The sequence below is a fragment of the Canis lupus genome, chromosome 38 (genome assembly GCF_003254725.2).
Source record: "Canis lupus dingo isolate Sandy chromosome 38, ASM325472v2, whole genome shotgun sequence".
Lineage (NCBI taxonomy): Eukaryota > Metazoa > Chordata > Mammalia > Carnivora > Canidae > Canis > Canis lupus.
The window spans coordinates 13,430,128-13,448,679 of record NC_064280.1 but is presented as its reverse complement, the minus strand read 5'-3'; the positions used below and the strand labels follow the sequence as shown (position 1 = coordinate 13,448,679).

The window sequence follows — 18,552 nt, the reverse complement described above, 5'->3', positions numbered from 1 at the left end:
GAGATGAAGAGTGAATACAAACTAGTATAAAATAAGCCATATTATAAAAGTATAAAAAAGCAAAGCAGTAAAGTTAATATGAAATATCAGTGTTATAAAACACATAAAATCATATTAAATGTATACAGTTAACACTGAGATTATACAGTGTAGCAGTTTGGTTCGGATGACTTCTAGAGTGTTTCCAACTCAGAAATATTTATATGCCTGTATCTTATCAATACCATATCATTTTTCCCATTTCCTAAGAATTTGCATTCAGAATTACTCTATGAATTCTATGTATTACAAAGAGCCATCTCATTGACCCTAGCATAAAATATGGATTATTAAATATTCAAATATACAATGATTAGCAATCACTGGACACTTAATACACAAGCAATGGAGATACTAGAATTATCTTCTTTATAGAATAGTAAATTGAATTGCTTATTCTGAGGGTATCATGTAAAATCATTTCTTGCATCAACTGAAATAGTAATATGCATAATTCAAATGGTAAAAATTTAGTTACTATTTAAGTGCCTTTATTAGAATATTGGCATAACCTACATTTTGAAAAGAATAGTGAAAACACTCTGTAGATATGTCCCAAAATAAACTGAAATTTTTCCAATTATCTCTTTTTTGTCCCCTTGCTCAACTCTCCCCTCCCTGACACTTTATTTCAGAAAGAGGGAGCACTTTCAGCTTCTATGTTTTTTTTGGATAGATTTTTTTTTTTTACACATCTATCTATAATAAGAGTATAAGCCATCGGTTAATAGTATTTAAAAAAATAGTATCAGCCATAAAGTTAGTAGCTTTAAGAGAGCAAAAAAATGCACAAATAAAGGGAATAAAAGACCCACTTAGAGAAAGTGAATTTATAACATTACAAATAATTACAGCAAGGTGGGAAATTACTTTATGGCATAGAGAGGTTGTCTTCTTGCAAGTTGATGAAATAGCTGGGGGTGTGAGAAGCCATCTCTAGGATGGCCTCCAATGATTCCACTTTCTGGGATTCAAGTCCTTGTGTGGACTGGACTTATTCACTTCTAAAAAATAAAATATGGTAGAAGTAATGGGAAGTCACTTGTGACATAAGGTCATAAAAAGGCTATGGCTTCTGTTTTGAGAACTCTCTCTCTGGTAGATCTCTCCCCTGAGGGAAGCCAGCAGCCAGTGGGGCAGCTCTATAGAGAGGCCAATGAGAGGAGGGGCTGAGGTATGAAAATAAGCAACCATATGAATGACCTCAGGAGAGGATCTTCTCTTCCTCTTGCTCTTTGATATAGCTCAATTTTAACAAGAAATCACAGCCTTGCCTGGCACCTTGACTGCAACTTCATGCCAGATCATGAGTTAGAGGCACTCACCTAAGCTGTAACTACAGCACTGACCCACAGAAACTGTGAGATAAGAAACATGTGTTGGTTTAAGCCATCAAGTTTGAAGTCATTTATTACATAACCAAAGATATACAGAGGAAAGCCTAGGGAACTACTAGGTGGGAGTTCTGAGAATATGGCTATGTGAACCAAAATCAACCCAAATGTAGGTTCATGAGCCCTGGTGGCAGTTGTCTATTCCAGATTAAGTATGGATGGGGATGATAGGACTGTTCCTCTCTGGGGCTTTCAGGACAGTGACCATCATCACCCAACAAACACATCCCACTCCACCTTAGGAAGCCATTTGTCAATCTAGCTCTAAAGCAATCTACAGGGATCCCTGGGTGGCGCAGCGGTTTGGCGCCTGCCTTTGGCCCAGGGCGCGATCCTGGAGACCCGGGATCGAATCCCACGTCGGGCTTCCGGTGCATGGAGCCTGCTTCTCCCTCTGCCTGTGTCTCTGCCTCTCTCTCTCTCTCTCACTGTGTGCCTATCATAAATAAATAAAAAATTTAAAAAAAAAAAAATAAAGCAATCTACAGGGAAGAGGGTTTTTTGTTTTTTGTTTTTTCGTTTTGTCTCTGCCTGAGTTTTGCATTGTTTTGGATCCTCTATAATTCTCTCAACTTACACTTTTAAATTACACTTACAATTATATATAAATATATGAATCATCAGATGAGAAGTTAAAGTTGATAATATGTCCTATTTTTCTAGCAACACATTGTAACAAGTACCATTATAACAATGTTTTTAAAGAAAAAGGCTAGATCCTAGCCAAAAATCTTATGTGTTATTTGAAATAAAATTCAGTACCATAGAATTATTTGATTACTTCCCCCATATATATTTTAAAACACTTTGTATTTATTATTTACAATTCAATTCCATAAAAAATTACTCTTTTCTTGTCACAAAGATGAAACAACAATAACCTTTTCTTTAAAAAAAGCGAGAATATAATCAATGAGTACCTGACATCGTTTCCTATCAATGGGTGGGAGAATTTCCGAACGAGGAAAGGAACGGGCACTCGTACAAGCCAGCCAACTGCTAAGGCTGATGTAGCGCTTCTGCTTAACTTTGGGCCTGTGGCATGTTAAAGGCTTTGCTTTTTGTAACCTCAGCTCCCATGGATCAGGATCTTTTCTGAACGGCGAATTGTATATACCTGGAATCTAAAGAAAAAGAACATAATTTTTATCCTTAGCTTTCATATGAAATAAAAGGAAGATGAAGTTGTATCATAAAAATTTTCATATGTTTAAGGAGTATTTTTAAGTAGAACTCTAGTTCTTACCTGGAGGCTGGCTAGATTCATCTAAGATTATAAAATACTCACTTTGTCTACACTCCAGACCAACAATTACAGAATTATTCATAGTTAAAGACTAAAGATGTTAAAAACCCACTGAGCTATAGCTTCTACCTGGCATATATGGCATATTGTATATATCTGTATTTAAGAAAAAATAACAGAAGGGCCTTAAGTCATTCTTTCTGTCTTCTACCCATTAACTATGTATATGTATATTTAATCACACCTGTAACTCACACATTCACTCACACAAACTCAAATATGTGATGCTTGAACCAGTTTCAGGCACAAAATATGCACTCAATAAATACTTGATTGTTTTAATGATTATGCATTTAATAGCAGCTATTTCAAGTTCTTTACTTTAAAATAATAATCAAACTGGTATTTTATATTAGGTGCTGTATTTCTGTAGCGTCATATTACCCTTAGTGTTCTGTCATTGATCTTGTCACACACTGTATCAAAGGTCAACTCTGTTAGCACAGCACCTGTTATGCAACAGAGGTTCAACAGATGTATGTATAACAAATGTTAAATTCAAGTTTAGCAGATACTCATTTTCTGAAAATTCAATGGTATTTAGACACAAATGGCATAGAACCATATTTTGAGACTCTTGATATTTACAAATCCATTAGTTATAAGGAAAAATTTTTATTTTTTGCTTTTTAAAAAGATTTTAAAATGTATTTATTTGTGAGGGGGAGAAGGAGAAGGAGTAGCAGACTTCCCACTGAGCAGGGAGCCTAAGTGGGGCTCCATCCCAGGACCGTAGGATCATGACCTGAGTTAATAGCTGACCATTCACTGACTGAATACCCAGAGCCCCAGAGAAGTTATATTTTAAAGGATAGTATGACTTATTTGGTTTCTGTTTAGAAACTCTGTACTAATGTAAAGAATGTATCCATTAAACCCACATATTTTTTCTAAAATGTGATTCTCTTATTATATGCATAAGTTTTTCTGGTCACTATATTTATTGATAGAATCAGTAGTTCCAAAGTATTATGATTACTTAAGATTGTTGTCTTTGAAAAACTACCTTAGAATATTTTATATTTCCAGCCTAATTTTTCAACTAAGTATTAACCTTTATCTAATACCAATGGAGGTAGATTCAGTGTCCTATCCCTAATGCTACAGTAATAGCCTGGGAACAACTCTGTCACAAGCAGCTGAAGTACAGGGCCTCTGTTTTAGGTATTTTGTATCTGCTTGGCCTTGTGAGAACTCAGCACAAAATAGATACTCAAAAACAATGTACTCAGCAGAAGGGCCTGTGAAGCCTCTATTTTACTCTTGTTTTCCAAAGCCACATCAAGATCTCAGTAAAATGTTGGAGGTTTATTTCAAAATCTTACCAACTTCTTTCAAAGAATTATAGATTATACCCTTCTTATCTTTCTTCTTATCTTTCTTAATGTATCAGTTTTGCTGTGCTTTCAAACACACTGTGATCTAGAACTAAATTATCAAAGACCCATTTGACTCACCTCCAACTCAACTGTTCCTGTGTTAAAGCTGAATTTTACTAGATTAAACAAAGCCAATGTAAATATACTTAGATATCTTAAAAAAAAATTGTGAACTAGGTTGTCTTTGGGTTATTTTTCCCTATATAATTTATACAAAAAAAAAGGTGCTGAAACATTACAGGCAATTGTATAAGCCATATTTAATGTCATGCTAACACTCTTTTACTATTATACTAAATATCAAACAAGGTAGATTTATAAACAGTTTAAATGATGTTAATAAAAGACAGTATGGACGCATATATTTAAAATAGTTTCTAGTATAATTTTTAAGTGGGTGATAATTTTTAAGACAATTTTTAGGGCAAATTTCTCTAATGAAAATCTATCAACTGTAATGAGAAGAAAACCAATAAGTATTACATCAAAAGACTATTTTGACATAAATAAAACAAAATCTCCATAGTCTATGAAAAAGATAAGAGAATGCCATTCTATTTAGTGATGATCTAGCTGACTTAAGTCTGTTAATCATTTCCACAATCTTGCAGATTAAAATAGTAAAATACATATAATTTAACTAGATTATAATTTATCAGTTAAAAATATCTATCTACTTGAATAAGTGCTACCAGCCATTAACTTTACCCCATTAGAAATCTTCTTTGGTCTCCTTCCACATTTGCATGCACATGTATACATAGGCTAGATGGGAAATGCAAATAGATCAGTAGACATGATAGCTTTCTTAAATTATATTTTGCAACCTATATGGAGACCTCCTCATGTGTATTCTCTTTGCAATTTAAATCAAATATAGGTAGAAAATATATTTTAATTGAATTTAAAATGTATCATTTAAAATCTTCAAGGTGTCAGTTATTTTAGAAATTAATTTAATACATTTGCTAACTTAGCGTCAATGAAAACAGTCCAGCCCTCCCTTCATCCCTACTGCAAGCAAATACCCTACTTATTTATATTGATATAGAATGCATTTACTATTGCTTCTTTAAGTAAATAAAACCACCTTAACTTACTATTGTCTCAATTGCTACATTTCATAATTTGTAAGCCACTTGTGAATAATGGTTTGTTGTCGATTTTTAAAAATATTACTATGAGTCACAAAAGACAAAGTTAATCCTAAGGGACCATGACATATTTTTCAGTTTTCACATTTTTCACAACTTAGAAGGGCTACTGCCAAGCTAGCTTTTGGGACTTCATTTTCTGCAATAATTTTCTAGAGTGACCAACACTATGGGGAAATCTGTGCTAACTGTTTAAAAAAAAAAAAAAAGCCTACAACTGAGTTATTTGCAGTACTGTCATGCTAACATTCAACTCAATAAGACCCAAGAAATCTCGGGAGAGGACTCTGCTAATAGCTTCTTACTGACCTCCTTGCATCAGGCTGGGCTGCTGACTGGTGGCCCAGTGGTGAATACGGCAAATGAGGTGTGAAAGCACTGATTTTTTTTAAAGGCTATGATTCTGACTCGTCAAAAGGAGAAAAAAAAAAAAAAAGGCAATGAGTTATATAATAGATATATATTTTTCTTGAATTCCCCCCTTCAGACTTTCCATCATGGGAACTTAAGCATGACCTGGAATATTAATTATGTCAGGTTGAGCAACGAGCAAATGTACCATTTGTTACCCAGTCACCCTTAGCATTACATTAATATTTTGAACCATTCCATATTTCTAACAATCTATCAGTTGCTCTTTTCTTCTCAGGTTTTATTCTTTAGACTTATAAGTATTGTACGGGAAAGTATTTTACAAACGCAATTGGTTTCAAAACAAATGGATGGTGGATCTGGAGCATCTACTGTTTTATTTCAGGGAGAATGTTTTTATGATTGTTTTTCAGGGTGAATTTTCCACTCAGACACAGACCTTCATTTTGTAACTGCCTGGGGGAAGCTATAATCTAATTCTCCCCTCTTCTCTTTGTTATTGAGGCTTACTTTTAAAACAAGTTGCCATAAAATAGAAAGAATTTAAAACATGATTTTGTACACCTGTAATTCCCAAAGGACAATGGTTAGTCTTTGAATTTCATATTTTACCATATGAGAAAAAATAATCTCTCATAATTTGAAAGTAATGGCTCACTCAGGAATGAAGAACTAGAAAGTACATGGGATAGGTGGGAGAGTTCAAGTTTTACCTTTGCAAATGACAATAACACAGCAAACAGGAGTTGCTGATTGCCACACAAAGGAATAAAATCAGAAAGTATTTTCTTGCACCAGGATTCAGAATTTGTGAATACTTGGAGAGATACACAGTTTTAAGGAATGGGGAGTGCTGATTAAAGTATGTTCAGGATCTAAGCTCTAATCAAAATTATTTTTAAAATTAGACACTAAGTCAGCACAGAAGAGCAGTAAAGAACTCTACTAACGAGGAAAGTCAAAGTGGGCCAGAGAACTGTGAATGAAGTATTTGTGAGGGTAGGTTCTGCTGAATCAACACTGACCAACACACTTCATCATAATTATCAGGACATACTAGTGCCAGGGGATTTATAAAAATCCCACTCAGCAAATAATTGCCCTGCTGTTAGGAGATAGTCAGAGTGTTAACACACTGTCACAGTCCAGTGTTTAGTAAGATATTCTACATTCAATTACTCTTGCTGAGAACTAAAAGGAAACATGGTCATTTCTCACTACAGCAGTTATGCTTCCACATGCATTTCAGACAACAGTCATGTTAACCCTCAAATATAGTACCCCAGAAGGAATAAGAATTTCATGCAAACATTTGGGATTCACAAGGAAACTATTTGGTATAAAACTTATCTATATAAAGCAAGACTTAAAAAGGAAAAAAATAAAAACTATTACCAACTACACATGCTTTTCTGTTACCTCAGTTAAGAAGTTGAATTTTTTAAATGTTTTGAGTCAAAGTATAGAGTGGGGTCATGTTAAATGGAGATCTCAGAGGCAGCTGACTTCTTTAGTTTAACAAATGATTTTTACAAATCATTTTGATATCCCAGTCATTATTATCGTATCTTAAAATATTTTCATTAAATATGGTTTAAAACATTTCATTAAATATGATTTAAAACAATGAAATTTAAATAAAATACTATCATCTATATAGTAATTCAATTCAATCAATCATAGTAATTCAATTCAAGCATCTACTAACTTAGAAACACTTTACTGGATCTAAGGTGGGTACAGACGAATAAAAAGTGATCATTCTACCAAGCCATTCTCAGTGGTTGGGGAGGGGAAGTTAGGAGAGTGATTTTGTGACTGACAATAACATAACCAGCCTGCAGGAAATAACCACTAATTATTATTATAAAGGAGGTTTACACCAGAGGCTGCAGTAAAGGTATATACATCTTTTAAAAACTCTGTGGAAAAAGTATCTGACTTTCTTCTGAAGGTAGCTATAGAATTTTGGCAATAGGGATCCCTGGGTGGCACAGCAGCTTGGCGCCTGCCTTTGGCCCAGGGCACGATCCTGGAGACCCAGGATCGAATCCCACGTCGGGCTCCCAGTGCATGGAGCCTGCTTCTCCCTCTGCCTATGTCTCTGCCTCTCTTCTTTCTCTCATTCTGTGTGACTATCATAAATAAGTTTTAAAAAAAATTAAAAAAAAAAAAAAAGAATTTTGGCAATAAAAAGAGAAGAAAGGCATTCCAGGCTAGGAGAAGGGTAAAGATAAAGACAAATATATTTGTAGGAAAACACAGTTGTTCAGTGAATATTACATTGGTCAGTTTAAACATGAGGCTATTGTCAGAGATGAGCTTATAAAGGTAAATTGGGGCCAAACTCTAGAAGGCTGCAAATTATACTTTAATCTGCATAAAATAGGAATCTATTGATTTTCATATTCTGCTTTAGAAGGTAAACTCAGGAAGAAGTCTGAAGCAGGCCCTACTCGGGCACAAAGCCTACAAAAACAACTCCATGAAAACACAGGTGAAAACCACAATTCAAAGAGACAGAACAAACGTCAGAACCAGACTCAGATATGGCAGGCACATTGCAATTATCAAAACAGAAATTTAAAACAACTATGACTAATATGTTAAGGGATCTAGTGGATAAAGTAGACAGTAGGCAAGAACAGGTAGGCAATGAAAACAGAGGCATGGAATTTCTAAGAAATAAAAAGAAATGTGAGGGAATCAAAAACATGATAATAGAAATAAAGATTGCTTTTGATGGATTTATTTGTAGACAGGACGTGGCTGATTAAAGAACCTCTGAATGTTCTTCAGAGAACAGAAACTTCCAAAATGGAAAGGCAAAGAAAAAAACATCTGATAAAAATAGAATAGGGGTGCCTGGGTGGTACAGTCGGTTAAACACCCAAATCTAGGTTTTTGGCTCAGGTCTTGATCTTACAGTGTGGGATCGAGCCCCAAGTTAGGCTCTGCACTCAGCATGTAGTCTGCTTGAAATTCTGTCTTCCTCTCCCTTTGCCCCTTCCATTCTAGTTCTCTATCTCTTTTTTTTTTTTTTCTAAGATTTCATTTCTCTATTCATGAGAGGCAGAGAGAGAGAGGCAGAGACACAGGCAGAGGAAGAAGCAGGCTCCATGCAGGAAGCCTGACGTGCGACTTGATCCCAGGACCCCGGGATCAAGCCCTGGGCTGAAGGCAGGCGCTAAACTGCTGAGCCACCCAGGCTGCGCTCTATCTCTCTTTCTCAAATAAAAATACATAAATGTTAAAAATATATAACAGAATACCCAAGAAAGGCAGGACAACTACAAAAGGTATATATACTCATAATGGGAACACCCAGAAGAAGGAAGAGAGAAAGGAACAGAAGACATTTTTGAAGTAATAATGACTGAAGATTTCTCCCAAATTAATATTGGACACCAAACCAAACCATATATCCAGGAAGCCCAGAGAACACCAGGTAAAATAAATAACAAAAAACACACAAGCATATACAGAGGCATATCATATTCAAACGTCAAAGAATCAAAGATAAGAATATCCTGTGAGAGGCTGAGGTGACAAACACCTTACCTTTAGAGGAGCGAAGATAAGAATTTCGTCTAACTCTTCCTCAGAAACCATGCAAGCAAGACAAGACGCTCAGAGTGAACCCTAATGTAAACTACAAACTTTGCGTAATAATGATATATGGGTGTAAAAAATATATGGCAACACCCTTGCCAAATTTGTTATGAACCCAAAATTGCTCAAATTTTTAAAAGCCTATAAAAATAGTTAAGCACTTGCTTAGTATATAACACAACAATTCCATTCCTGGGAATCTATACCAGAGAGGTGAAAAAACATGGAACAGTGCATATCTCAATACCTGGCTCAGAATAGACAATCAATCTATGCTTATGTGAATAAGTGATATAGACCCAAAGTCTGTAAAGGAGGTGAAGACTGCTTACTGAAAGGTAAGAAGAAAGAACAGTGGAAAAAGAAGAATGACATGGACAGGGAGCATTCTATAGAAACAGAATCTGAAGAACATAGAGAATGTGGACTTACAGAAAAACTTGGGCTTAAAAAAACAAAAAAACAAACAAACAAAACAAAACAAAAAAAAACCTTGGGCTTAGAACCCCAGCAGAGAAGGTAAAAAGAGGAGCAGTTATGCAGGAATATTACTACCTGTTTTGGAGTTAGAATTGAGCTTCCCAAAATTCCAGGTTGAAAGGTCCAGTGTATAGTTGTAATATAGTAGGTCTGGAACTTGGGAAAGCGGTCACAGTTAACGACTGGAGTGTTTTCTGAATAAAAATAGCAGACGGTCTGAAAATGGATGGGGTCACGGAAGGATAGCATGTAGGGAATTCAGGGGAACAGTCTTAGGAGTGTGTACATATAAAAAAATAAGTGGGAGAAGAGAAGTCCATGAAGGACACTCAAAAGAGCAAACAGTGAGGGAGGAGAGGCAGCACACAAGGGAGAAGATGGTTTCATGAAAGAGGTCAGCAGTGTCAGAAGCTCAGGAAAGGTGGAACAGCATGAGGACAAAGAATGCACAACTGGCATGGTAATTAGAAGGTGACAGGTGACCTCCACAGAAGCAAATTGTGTTCTTGTGGCACAAATCACATCATAATTCACTGAATGTGAGGAAAGAAAAAGAAGTGGAGACTGATTCGAGTCTTCTAAAATATAGCAATATTATGATGAGTCAGAGAATCTTGGGACCCAGAGAACATTTCTCCCCCTCAGTCAAGGTTTCCCTTTAACTATATTGTATTTTGAAAGAGTATCTGAGAGAAGATTCCACGTAAAAGACTTTGGGAAATCTTCCCCACTAAACCTTTCCTGTATCTTTTTCTCTGTAAATGTCAAGTCACTATTCTTCTGATCCCTACAAGGACTGGATGAAAGTTGCTTATGTTCTTAGGAAATCTTTCTAGGCCTGTTCCTTTCCCTAACACTTAGCAACCCCCCTACCACTCCCCCCAATACAGCTTGATTTACCTACCCCCCTCCTCTATCTGCTACCTTGGCACTCTCTCCAGATTTGGCCTGGATTCCTGATTTTCCATTTGAGTTATATTGTTGACAGCTTATAAGTAATTATTTCTTTATAAATGAGCATTGGTATATACACCCATACTGAGAACAGACCATTCTGTGGGGTTAGGATGGCTGGTAGTTGGACAATATGAAAGAAGAGAAGGGATGTTATCTGGTGTGTATGGTGAGTGAGGGTGTTCCCAGAAAACAGGAAGATGTTCAAAGGAACAGAAACCTTAAAGAACTTTGATATTAAAGAACTATAAATAGTCCTATATAATATCACAGTAAAGACACACACTGAGCACTATTGAATAAATATTGAAGAAGACTGAGAAGAAATGACCAAATAATAGAAGAAAAGGCTGACCATTGTGTCACCAAGGCCAAAGGAAGTTCCAACACCACAAGTTTGATGAGCAATGTGCAAATCTCCCGGAATCCTGTGGATTTATAGTTAGGAGATTCCTGGGTGACCTTAGCAAGAGTTATTCTGAATAGAGCAGTGAGATTGGACACCCAGTTAGTTTCACATTGATCTAACAACTCCCTATTGCGATGCCTCTAACACACAATTTCTACACATTCTGTGCTGGCTTATTATACATACTAATGAAGTCTGAATGATCTAAGAAAATAGTAAGGCATGTTTTTATGACCATCACCCACCCCAAATCTTCCATTATATACCACCCCTCTCCCCCACTGGAAACCTACTATTTTCTCTTGCTCAGTTCTTCCACAGATGATTTAATTTGAAAATGATTTCATGGTTTGGGGTTCAAAGATGACTCTCAAGACAATTAATTGTTCAAAGAAAAACACTTAGCATCTCAGAAACAGGCAACAGAATTGAAAATTTTCTTTTGTTAAAGAAAATGTACCAACAGAATGGAGCACTTGTCAAACTTTATTCCCAATGTTATCCGGGGCCCTGCAAGAAACTGATTTCCCAAGAGTCTTTGAAGAAAGATTTCTTAAGCAAACAGGAGGAAGCCATTTTATGTTTTATCAAAGTATAGGATTGACTGCCTCATGGGGAAATGCTCTGCTGCTTTAATCTGGTTGGCTGCAATCTTGTGACCAGATCTCAAAGACCACCTCGTTTTTAGACTACTGTGCTTTCACACAGTCTTGTTCTGTAGACCTGTGGCTTCCTGTATGAAAATTATTAATTAGTACCTATTAGGTACAGATTATACCTGCCACTTGGTGATAATTGAGCAGAGTCTTTAGTATTTTTGTACTTTTTGGTGTTATCCTTCAATAAAGTTTTATTTTATCTTATTTAGGTTATCTTTTGCTTTCTTAATTTTGTTTTAACCTCCTTGGTGGTAGGAAGCCCAGAAAATGCCACTATGTTTCACAACCCTATTATCTTTTATCTCAACTCAAATGTAAGTCACTCTAGTGGTAACACAATTTGGCCACAAACATAATTAGAAGGAATGTAATTTAATTGAAGAAAGTTGGCCAACATAATATTTTGATCAGAAAAAAACTGATCTGACCTAAAATGAATAATAGTCTTGTCTCTGGCTTTTTCAGTATACTACTAGGTATTTCACAAGTTTTAAAGATTTTTTTTTAAAAAGACTTTATTTATTTACTCATGAGAGACAGAGAGAGAGAGAGACAGAGACAGAGACAGAGACAGAGACACACACAGAGGGAGAAGCAGGCTCCATGCAGGGAGCCTGATGTGGGACTCGGACTCGATCCAGGGTCGCCAGAATCATGCCCGGGATCGAAGGCGGCGCCAAACCGCTGAACCACCCGGTCTGGCTATTTCACAAGTTTTTATGTGAGCTTTTTTTTTTTTTTTTCATTTCATTCCTCATTTCAAAAATATGAGAAAATAATCCCTCTCTTGTACTTTTTAATCCATTAATTGACTTTCAGTATATATATTGTGCAAATGAAAATAAAGAATAGACACAGCAACTTAAATTTCTCTACCAATAAGAGATGATTGGATTAAAGAACTATTTATCTATTTGCTTTTTTTGTCAAATTGCTCATGCCCAAATAATTGTCTGCCAAATTAATCCCAGCTCTCTTTTATATTGTCTAGTACACCTGTCCTCAACTACACTGCTCCTTTCCTCAATACTTCTGATCCCTGGCCCATAATCCTTTCAACCTTGCCCTGTGGAACGCCCCTACCATCTAAGCTAAACAACTTTTCTTTGCCCCAAAACTTTTCAATAAATATATTCTCTACTTATTTATTTGCTTATTTATTTATTTTATATAACTGAAGCTTCCTTCACCTCTAGAACCACTTCCCTTGCAGATCTACTGAACAAAGCATTTTAGTACTCCCTGTATCACAGTGACTAAAGAGAGATTAGCATTTTCTTAGTTACTGAATGTCATTCTCAAACCAGTACTCCTCCATCTTCTTGCAATCTAAATATGCAACCTTTGTCGCTCCTTGTGATTATCATACACAGACTCGCTGGTCATTTACCCATATTCATGATACCCTTTGGCACTTAGTTCAGTCTTCCTTTCTACTATGTGCTCTAGGATAACATCTGGGCGATTTCATGTATAGGTAGGTAGCCCATCTCTACAGTTTAGCCTCATAGTTCTTTAACTCCTTTAACTTCACTGACCCTCACCTTTACACATTACTAGTTAGAGCAAGAGAGAATGACAAAAACATTATATTCTTATAGATATTTCTTCATCTCAAATCACAGAATTACAAAACAATGTGTATCCAATGTGTTGAATAGGATGTCTGTGGGTTTCAGATTTTCAGCTGATACCTCAAAAATGAAAATGCTTTTTAAAAGATTGATTGATTTATTTGGGGTGGGGTGGGGGGAGGGGGGAGAGGGAGAGAGAGAGAGACAATCTCAAGCAGACTCCTCCCTGAGCATGGAGTCCCACTCAGGGCCCAATCTCATGATCCCAAGATCTTGACCTGAGACGAAATCAAGATAAGACATTCAAATGACTGAGCCACCCACGTGCCTCAAGATGAAAATACTTAATAGATAATATAAGTACTCACCCTTCTTCCTCTGTTCATGGCTCTTTTTCAAGAAGACAAACACATTGCCCGAAAGCTATCCAGAAGTGCCCATGAGGGCTTGCTTGCCTTCCTGTGAGAGGGCCCTGCATCTTAGACTTATGCCTCCCACCCCCTGATGCTTAAAGGAACTGATAAGCTAATTCACACAGAAAACATCAAAAGCTAATAATGCTGAATATATTATCTAGTAATTATCTTTAAATAAATAGAAATTTAAAGATATGATTTCAACCATTATCCAGGAAAATAATGTGGAGCTAGGACCTTTCTCAGCCCTCTTTAAGCCATACCTTAAAGAAACCAAAGCATGGTTTTGAAGATAGCCAGATCTTAGTTTGAATTTCATATTCAAACTATCTAGTTATGTAATTTGTTTTAATCTGGGACATTAAAGAATTAAAAAAACATGTTAGCTTCCCCTTTGCCTTTTCTTTGAATATAAGATTTGCCCCTTTAAAAATCATACAGAATATATTTCACCAAATACAGGTGTCAGTTACCAAAAATTATTACATCTGTCAAAATGATTGTTTTATTTATATTTTATATTTAATTCAGAGAAGAAATAGTGAATAATTGGGGCTGAATAAAAGCTGCTTTTCTTGTTCTGAATATGAAAGTAGTATAAATCCTGTAGGACATGCATTAGAAATATGACTTTGATATTAGAAATTGGGGATATTAAAGTGACATGGTTGCTCTCCTTTATGAACTCACCTATGTTAAAGAGAAGTAGATATAATCATAATACCCATGGTAAAAATTGTATAAAGAAATGGAGGAGGGATGTCTGGGTGGCTCAGTGGTTGAGTGTCTACCTTTGGCTCAGAGTGTGATCCTGAGGTCCTGGGATTGAGTCTTGAATTCGGTTACCTGCAGGGAGCCTGCTTCTCCCTCTGCCTGTGTCTCTGCTTCTTACTCTGTGTCTTTCATGAATAAATAAATAAAATCTTAAAAAAAAAAAGACATGGAGGAAAAAAAAAGCAACAACCATGCCTAGCAAGATCAGGGAAGGCTGAACCACAATTTTAGCATTCAGATAATTGTCAACAGACAAGTTGATTTTGGCATGGGTATATAAATATTTATTTTTTAAAGATTTTATTTATTTATTCAATAGAGACAGAGAGAGAGAGAGAGAGAGAAAGAGAGAGAGAGGCAGAGACACAGGCAGAGGAAGAAGCAGACTCCATGCAGGAAGCCCAATGCGGGACTCGATCCCGGGTCTCCAGGATTATACCCTAGGCTGAAGGCGGTGCTAAACTGCTGAGCCACCCAAGCTTCCCATAAATATTTATATATTTTACCATGGATAATATATATATCATATATTTTGCTATGGATAAACCAGGTAAAATAAACAATCATAATGATGTGAATTTAAGACTAATTCAAATGACCATAATTTAATGCATGCATATACAGCATAAGCATAAACAATAAATAAGAGTGAAACAAAATTATCTTAATGATTCACAATTTCAAAGATATATTAATACTGAAATTATATACAGATATATACATGTATTAATTTAAAAGGAGATGGAAAATAAAGCTGAATAAACTTAAGAGAAAAACTTGTAAATTCAACTCATTAAAAGGACTAAAAAACTATACCGGAACATTTTACACTATATAAGCACTTTGAAAATGTAACTTTTGTCTAAACTAAGAACAATCATATCCTTTTGACAAGACTTTCCTTTTACTATTAGCAACAGCTACTGAGCCCTGCAATTTATTTTAGGCCCAAGAGATATTAAGAGATTAACATTAAAGACAAATTCTGTCTCTATTCTCCTTTGTTCATACCTTCCTTCCATTTTCTCATCTTTTATTTTACTGTCTTCTGTGATATTGTATAGGTAAAATAAAAAAATTTCTTGGGTAAAATACCTCCAATTGTCAAAAGATATATAGCTAGAAATAGAAATATCAACTGACAAGACTATTTAGCAGAAAACCTGCCACTTTATACTAAAATATTTAAAGTCCTGTTTCTCACACCAAAATGAAACTTTTTTTTTTTTCTAAGTAGGCTCCACGCCTAGCATGGCTCCGAATGCGGGGCCAAACTTACAATCCTGAGATCAAGACCTGAGCTGAGATCAAGAGTGAGACGATTAACCAACTGAGTGACCCCAGGTGCTCTGAAACTAATTTTTAATATTTATTTTTAAATAAACAATTGCACTTCTTCTTTGCTTATGTTTCTTTTGTGACTGTAATACACATATAAAATATTGTACAAACCTTCTATGTCTTTTAAAATATTTGCCTACCTTATACTGCATAAAATCTCAAGGTCATAGACAATTTCTATAGTGTTGGACTATATCATAATTTACACTCAAAAGTTAAGAAATACTCATGGCTTGGGCAGCCCAGGTGGCTCAGCGGTTTAGCGCCGCCTTCGGTCCAGGGTGTGATCCTGGAGACTCAGGATCGAGTCCCATGTGGGGCTCCCTGCATGGAGCCTGCTTCTCCCTCTGCCTGTGTCTCTGTCTCTCTTTCTCTTTGTGTCTCTCATGAATAAATAAATAAAAATCTTAAAAAAAAAAAAAAAGAAATACTCATGTCCCAGTAGTGACCTAAACGATCAAATAAGCTATGTTAGTCAATGTTTGAGTACCTTGATCACTGACTTAGTTAAGAGATCATTCTAAGATAACATTTGAAAGTATAAACTCTCTCCCTGTGTCCCTAGTTTTAATAAAAAGGAATAATGTTTTTGACTGTAGGGCACAAGGGCTGGGGAAGGAGATATAAAGAAGATTAAAGGAAGAAGAAGAAATAAAGAAAGAAGATAGATTAATCCAAAGATTGAGATTTTAAAATTTGGCTACTAGCTATTCAGTTGAAATAATTCTAACATTTTCCAATCCAAAAGAGTGAATTAGATATCAAGAACATGGAGTGAGCAGAGCTTATCTACATAAAGTTATTCTTCTGGACTTGCTGAAGAGCTAAGATAAACCATGAGCTGACTGACCATCTCTACCTCTTCATTATTTATCCATTTATAACAGTATCTAATGTCTAACTGGTCTCATCCTAAAATATTTCGGAAGTGTCTTAAAATTAGAAAAGTAGTCATAATAATAGTAGGAATAGATCTTCAAATCTATGAAACTATGATAGTCCCAACTATTTCATCAGATCTATTTAGAGCAATGGTATAACTTCCTTGAATTTCTAAGTTTTAGATTTCATTGTATTATAATTAGGGATAGAAAAAGAACCACCAGAAACTCAGTCTTCTCTAATCAATGAAGAAGTTGAAAAAAATGATTACAATTAACATACCAATAACATTAATTTTATAAATACCAATAGAAATAGAATATACCAGTTAACCGTCAATTACCTTGTATTAAGTGTCCACATACAATACAATTTAAAATATGGCATGCTAGAGGTAAGTCAAGACACATGGAACTTTAAGGTAGAAAATGGAAACTATTTTCGTTATATTTTTTCTAATTGTTTTCCGACTTTTGAATTTTCTATTAAAGCTGTATTTGAAATTTCATACAAGGCTATATTTGTGTATTTGTATATATGTATATACACATATGCACAGATAAAACATACATAGGTTATATATATAGGTTATTGTTTAATACCTGTGATACCTAATAAGAACTCTCTCCATCCCATACCTAACCAATTAAAATTTTACTGGATGGAAATAATAGACCCTGATTTTGATGTCCAAAAATAAAACAGAATAGAAAACTAAAGAAAATCAGGTGCCTGGGGCAGCCTGGGTGGCTCAGTGGTTTGGCGCCTGCTTTCGGCCCAGGGTGTGATCCTGGAGACCCGGGATGAAGTCCCACATCGGGCTCCCTGCATGGAGTCTGCTTCTCCCTCTGCCGGGTCTCTGCCTCTCTCTCTCTCTCTCTCTCTCTCTCTGTGTGTGTCTCTCATGAATAAATAAAATTAAAAAAAAAAAAAAAGAAAAAAGAAAATCAGGTGCCTCAATTTTATAGATAGGACTAAGTGTCAAAGGTCTGAATGTTAGATTTCATATCTGATATGCAGATGACTATTCATATAAAATTGAATTAATTTAAAATAAATTAAAAGTTAATAAAAGTTAAAACTTCTTTGAACAATGTTAACACAATGTAAAAATATAGTATAACAAGAGGTGAAGTAACAGTGAAATTGATTCAACTTAATCTCCGGGGCCCTAAATTTCACAGGCTCTTTTCATAACACAAGGAGGGACCCTGACAATGTGTTCACATGATTATGTCTTTCTGTAAAACTTGTGAAAGTAAGACATGAGTTAATTCCACTGCCTCTCAAACTCTGACTTACCCTCTATCATACTTGGGTTGGTTGGCACAAGAGTGGCTATGGGCATTTTGGAGACCAAGCTAGGAAAAAGCTAAGGTGAGTATATATTTGATTTAGGTTTGATTGGATATATTTATAGACCTTTTTTCCAGTTACTTCCAAGTATACTTAAAATTGTTTAGTAATCACAATGTAGGAATAACTTTCAGTAATATTCCTGAACCCAGTGGGTAGACCCACCAGGCATCACAAATAAAGGTGCAGGACAAGAGGCTGTCTTGTAATACAAACATCCTAAACTGTCTGGCCCAGAAGTATATGGCTAGTGGAAGAGAAGTGGGGTTTTCTCAAATGGAGAATTTGATACTTTCTCATTTCCTATACAAAACAGAATATATTTCCTTTCAAAAACATACTCAATAATGCAGCATAAGCAAAAAGAAATGCATCATTTAACTTTCTTATATTAATGAAAAATTTAGATCAATGTTCCTACAAAAAGGACTTTCTCTTTTCACTCTAGAAA

The 18,552-nt window shown here is 35.5% G+C and overlaps 1 protein-coding gene across 4 annotated transcripts in view; it reads right to left on the bottom strand.

Moving 5' to 3' along the window:
• SPATA17 (spermatogenesis associated 17) overlaps nucleotides 1-18,552 on the bottom strand; it is a 212,874-nt gene that overhangs the window by 113,161 nt on the left and 81,161 nt on the right. For all 4 annotated transcript variants that reach the window (XM_025420991.3, XM_025420990.2, XM_025420993.3 and 1 more), the window contains one exon: nucleotides 2,354-2,557. In XM_025420991.3, the coding sequence (XP_025276776.1) occupies nucleotides 2,354-2,557 (204 nt within the window). The remainder of the gene's footprint in view (nucleotides 1-2,353; nucleotides 2,558-18,552) is intronic.